General features: G+C 56.7%; 1 protein-coding gene across 2 annotated transcripts in view; it reads left to right on the top strand.

Moving 5' to 3' along the window:
- The first annotated feature begins 423 nt into the window (after positions 1–423).
- NDRG4 (NDRG family member 4) overlaps positions 424–6,000 on the top strand; it is a 32,408-nt gene continuing 26,831 nt past the window's right edge. For both annotated transcript variants that reach the window (XM_040982093.1, XM_040982091.1), the window contains exon 1: positions 424–461. In XM_040982093.1, the coding sequence (XP_040838027.1) occupies positions 425–461 (37 nt within the window). In that variant the 5' untranslated portion in view covers position 424. The remainder of the gene's footprint in view (positions 462–6,000) is intronic.

Below are 6,000 nucleotides of genomic sequence, written 5' to 3'. Positions count from 1 at the left end.
CCCGGCTGCGGCGCGCCCTGCCACCACCCCCTCCCCCAGCCTCCGCGCGCGACCCCCGCACCTGGTCTGCCCCCTCGCCACCCAGCCCAGGCGCTCGCTCCCCGCCTGCCCCACGAGGCCGCCGCCGGCGCCCACGCCTCGCGACGCCCCGGGGGCGGCGGGGCCTCTTTGTTGGCGCAGCGGGCGCAGGGCCCCTCCCGCGGTGTCGCCGGCCCCCGCCCCGTGCGTTCTCCCCGCCTCCCGGAGTTCACCCCGACCAGGTGGTGGCGGGCGCCTTTTGGGGGGTGTGCGGCCGTGCAATTGGTGGATTTTTTCGCACCGATTTGGAGAGGGGGCTGGGTGCGGCGAACTCGCTTCTGCTACTCCGGCTCGGCGCTCGCCTCCCGCGCACCCGACGCCACAGCCCGAGCGGGGCCGCGCCGCGATGAAGGTGCTGGGACACCGGCTGGAACTGCTGGCAGGTACCGCCGCTACTTGCGAACGCCGGCCGCGATGCCCTGGGGATTGGGGCGCCTGGGGTTCGAGCTCCAAGGCGGGTGCGGGCACCGACTAATTCCCGGGTTTCCTAGAGCTTCTCCTCCCAGCCCAGGGGAAGGAGCTAGGAGCCCCTGCCTGCCAATCGGGGCGGGCGGTTGATTCCCCAAGAAGGGAATCCCTTGGTCGCGGCCCGGTCTTATTTCTGCTCTCCAAGCGAGCTGTGCCTCGTTTTTGCGGAGGGAGAAGTTTCTGGGGCGTCGAGGCCAAGCGTTCTGGGAACCCTATGACTTGCGGGGCCCTCTGCGGAGGTGACCAGACGCCCTATTGGAAACCCACATCCAGGGGCGGTGACAGCAGGTCCTCGGAGAGCCCCGGGCTGTGCCAGGAATGGGTGCGGCAGATCCAGTAGGAGCACCGCGGCTTCTGTGTGCTCCCCGGAGGAGACAGGAGGGGCAGATCCTAGTGTGTGTACATGTGGCTTCCAGGAAATGTCCGCTGGCGCCTGGGCTTCTGGTACCTGGGCACCTTACAATCTGATGGCCAAGCAGGGGAGACGGGTTATCAATAGGAGAGAAGCAGGGAGCAGCGGTGGGTGCACTGGGAAAGGGGCCAGAATCCCTGCCGAGGCTGGAAGGCTGGAGCACCGGCTGCCACACGGGAATCCATAGACGGAAGGGTGCGGAAGGGTGCGGAAGGGTGCGGCCACAGCTCCAGCTTCCCCAGGAGGCTTCTTTGGTGTGTGAGAGAGGCTGGCATTGGAGGGGGTGGAGCTGGCAGAGGTCAGCCCATGGCAAGCTGCTAAGGAAGGCAGGGACTAGAGCTGGGATGTGTGGGCTCTGAGCCCTCTAAGCCACAGGCTGACCTGTGCTCTCACCCTCACCAACTTTTTCTGGGAGAGTTCTTTGGCAAGGAGGGCTGCCCAGACCACTGGGCTTGTTAACTTCTGCGGGGCAGCTTTTACAGTCCCCCTCCCTCCCCCCCCCAACTTCTGGAGGACAGAAGTTCTGGATCTTTTTTTTTTTTTCTGGATCCTTTCTATCCTGCTGCTGCCCCCACAAAGCCTGGAGGAGGGATGTGCACAGAAGGGGTGTGGGGGGCTCCACTGGGATCTGGACTGTGATATCTTCATCTTCTGGGTGCAGGGTTCAGGACCCCTCCTCTAGTGTGATGGGCTCCCTAGGGCTGCTGGACTTCCTAAACAGCCAGCCGGACGAGCGCTGCAAGAGGTCACAGGCTCCTACAGGCCCATGTACAGCAGCCTGGGCCTCTCCATGGGTTGCATGACTCTCCCCAGTCCCTTCTGTCTCACGGGTTTAGAGTTAAGTTCCAGTCAGGCTACTGGCAAGCTGTGTGAATTCTGACAGGCGACTTCACCTCTCTGCTTCAAGATGGAATCCCAGAGCCTTCCTTTTCCGAGATGGTGGCCGGCGGGCCAAGAGAGTGTAGGTCACACACCTAGTGGGGCCAGGCCTCTTGGGCACTGCTGGCCTCTCTGATGGCGTGATCTTGGCTGCCCCCATTCTTAATGGAGACCCCCATGTGTGCTGGCACGTGAGCCACTAGGAACACTGGCTCTACCTCCACCTTCCTCACCCTCTTTATCCCCGCTCACACTCAGCTGTGAGAATGTGACCCATTTGGGAAGGTAAAAGGCCGTGGTCTGGGTGCTGACTGATCGATTGTAGTGGCACACAACAAGTGCTCAACAGTTAGCGACTGAGCTCAAGCTGACATTGCCTTTCACCAGCTGTGACTCCAGGATAATTTCTAAAAAAGAAAAGGTTTGTTTTACTTGAAAGGCAGAGTTACAGAGAGGTCATCCGTCTGCTGGTTCACTTCCCAAGTGGCCACAGCAGCCAGTGCTGGGCCTGGCTGAGGCCAGGGACCTGAAACTCCCGTCTAGGTGTCCCAGGGGTGGCAGGAACTCAGGGACTTGGGATGTCTTTCCCGGCGCATTAGCAGGGAGCTAGACTGGAAGTGGAGCAGTTGAGACTCAAAGCAGTGCCTGTCCAGGAGACCAGCCCTGTGGGCAACAGCTGAGCCCACTCTGCCACAGCACTGGTCCCTCCAGGATCATTTTATAGAGGACTTGGAGCCCCCTGCTCCCACTCAGAGGACTGTTTTTGTTTGTTTGTTTTAAAGACTTATTTATTTTTATTGGAAAGGCAGACATACAGAGAGGAAGGTCCTCCATCCGATGGTTCACTCCCCAAGTGGCCACAAAGGCTGGAGCTGAGCCAATCCGAAGCCAGGAGCCTCTTCCAGGTCTCCCATGCAGGTGCAGGGTCCCAAAGCCCTGGGCCAAAAGGACTGTTTGACCGAGGCTTCTTTTCAAAACTCCACTTGGCTCTGGTTTAGCAGTCTTCGTTTATTCACATTTTTAAAAAAAAAAATTGATTGAGTCGTTTGAAAGTAGAGTTGTAGAAACATCTTCCATCTGCTGATTCACTCCCACAAATGCTCCAGGAGCCAGGAGCTTTTTCTGGGGGTCTCCTACGTAGATACAGGGACCCAAGCACTTGGACCATCTTCTGTTCCTTTCCCATCACAGTAGCAGGGAGCTGGGTCAGAAGTGGAACAACTAGGACTTGAACCAGCATTCATTTGCGATGCTGGCATTTCATGTGTCAGCCTAACTCACTGTGCCACCATGTCAGACCTTATTATGGTCATCTCTAAAAGATTTGATTTTTTGAGAAGCAAAGTGAGGTTCATTCCCCAAAGGGCTACTGTAGCCAGGGGTGGGCAAGGCTGAAGCTGAAGGCTTCAGGAACTCCATCTGGTTCTCCCATCTGAATAGCAGGAGCGCAAACATTTGAACCATCTGCCACCTTCCCATGTACCGTAGCAGGGAGCTGGATAGGAAGCAGAGATTCTGGAACTTGAAAGGTGTTCCTATCTGGAATGCCAGTGTTAACCCACAGCACCAGAGCACTGATCTGTATTGCGTCCATTTTACCAGTGAGGTCCATTACTGCCTCACATTCAGACAGCCGAGAAGAGGCGGTGCTGGATTCAAACCCAAGTCCTGAGTCCTGAATGGCTGCCTAACTGCCCAACCTTGGGCCACTCTCACGGTTGCAGTAACTCCTGTATGGGAATGGGATCTTGAGATGCTATGTGGGAGTGTGTGTCACAGGTACATGTTGTGCCTGGCTGGTCCTTGGCCACCAGGCAGCCCTGAGCTGTCACCTCACAGTGCTGACGTCTCCCCATCCAGGGCGTCCCAGCTCCTTCACTGAGTGTCCCTGTAACCCTGGCCTTTCCAGGGTATGTCTGGACCCCCTCGTTAGCTGCCAGTTCCTGTGGCATTGGAGGTTGTGTGTTTCTGCCAGGCAGCCATAGCTCTAATGCCCAGTACGCCCTCGGGCATGGGACTGAAGGATGCCCACCTGGTCCTCAACTCAAGGAGACTGCAGTACCATTGAGGCTCTTGAGGCTGGCAGTGCTCAGGCCAGACCCCCTGTGGCATCCTCCTGCCCCCAGAACCAGGAAGGGAGGGATGGGAGAGTCACAGGATTGGAATTCCAGGGGCTCCTATCTGCTTCCTGCCTCCGGAGCAAATTCTTAACTCTACTAAGCCTTGGTCTCCTCATCAGTAAGACAGGAGTAAGGGTGGCCAGTGCTGTGGCGTAGTTGGTGAAGCGATCATCTGTGGTGCCAGAATCTCGTATCAGTGCCTATTCAAGCCCTGGCTACTCCACACCTGACCCAGCTCCCTGCTAATGGCTTGGAAAAGCAGTAAAGGATGACCCAAATGCTTGGGCCCCTGCACCCGTGTGGGCAACCTAGAAGAAACCCAGCCCAGGCCCAGCCACAATGGGCTATTGTGAACCAGCAGATAGAAGACCTGTCCCTATAACTGCCTTTCAAATTAATCTTCAAGCTGGCAGTGGAGGTAAAGGGCCCCAGCGCATTAGCATTGTGAGGAAGACCCCACCCAGTCTGGGAGGCAGCCCCGTGGGCCTGGCCCTGGTACAGTAATCAGGGGGCAAGTTCTTAGTGCCTTGAAGTGCAGCGGGGGAGTTTCAGATTTTCAGTGGGCAAGTGGGCTGGCAGTCTGTTTACACACAGGAAGAGAGTTGATCAGTCCCTGGGGGGGTGGAAGTGATGATTCCACCCTGGTTCAGAGTCCGAGGGAGCCCCCAGCAGGGCAGGCTTGAGCTGGGAACCGACCCACCCACCCCGGCCAGCTCCGTGCAGGATGAGGGTGAATGTTTATGAATGTGCTTGCTGTATGATAAGAGAGCAGAGGTTTTGCCGGTCCAGCCTGGGCTTTTCACCCTAACCCATGGAAGGTGTCTTCTTGCCCTGTTGTGAAGAAAGAGCGTGTCTACACAACGGCCACGTGTGATGCTGGAAGGTGTGCTGGTTCTGCTGAGGGGGAGGGGAGGGCCGGCATTTGTCAACTTCCGCTTGGTGCATGGCAACTCTCCACTGAATCTTCTTCAGGTCATAGCAAGTTCCCCAGGGTGCAAAGCTGTGACTATGGGAGCGTGGAAATGAGTAAAGAAACCCCATGTGCTGGAGGGGAGGAATGGGGTGCTGCTAGTCCCGCGAGGTTGGGAGTGGGGAGATGGGACACTCTGCTACTGTGCAAAGGAGGGACTTCTGTACAATTTTCTCTTTTATGGATGAGAGACCAAGAGGGTGAGTGAGTGTTGCTATCTGCTAGTTCACTTTCTGGCAGCCTACAGTGGCCCCAGGCTGGGAAGAAGGATAAGGGAATCCCATGTGAGTGGCTGGGACCCATGTACCTTCACCCACTGCCTCCCTGGGTATGCAGTGGCAGAAAGCTGCGATCATGAACCAGGGTGTGGTGCCCAGGCATCCTGATGTGAGCTGTGAGTGTGGGAGTCCCCGGCTTCGCCGCTCAGCCCGACGCCGGGGCCAGGACAGTTCTGATGAAGGCAGATCAGCAGTGATGGGTTGGAAACTTGAAGATGCGTGTGGCTGGTGAATCATGATGCACATGGAGGCATCTGTCAGAGGGGCTGCATCTACACAGCGAACACCACACTGAGAGTTCCAGGTGCGCTGCCGATGGGGGGCAGCCCACCTGGCCAAACGTTCCTCTAACTGCAGGTGAATATCATGGTGATGCTCTGTGTACAGTCATTCACTGTCTAACCTACAAATGCTGTCCTCCACTTGTGGATAAGGAGACAGGCGTAGGAGACGGGTCCTGGCTGCGTTTGGAGCCAGCATTTTAGCACCAGTGTCCACAAGATGATTCAGTGGTGTCTTTTGCTTAAAGAAGTCCTCAGGCACCATCATTCTGATGTCATGGGTTAGACTGTGGCCTGTGACACCGGCATCCCATATGGGTGCTGGTTTAAGCCCCAGCTCTGTCACTTCCCATCCAGCTCCCTGCTGCTGGCCCTGGGAAAAGCAATGACTTCCTTGCCACAAACGTGGGAGATCCAGCAGAAGCTCCTGTTCTCCTTTTCTCTTTCAAACAAATTAATCTTTAAGTAAATAAATAAATAAATCTTTATAAAAATTATTTAGGGATAGGCATTC

The sequence above is a fragment of the Ochotona curzoniae genome, unplaced genomic scaffold, assembly GCF_017591425.1.
Source record: "Ochotona curzoniae isolate NIBS_2020 unplaced genomic scaffold, NIBS_Ocur_1.0 contig_3622, whole genome shotgun sequence".
NCBI classification, from domain to species: domain Eukaryota; kingdom Metazoa; phylum Chordata; class Mammalia; order Lagomorpha; family Ochotonidae; genus Ochotona; species Ochotona curzoniae.
Note: the sequence above shows the minus strand (reverse complement) of the source record. Positions and strands in the feature narration are given on the sequence as shown.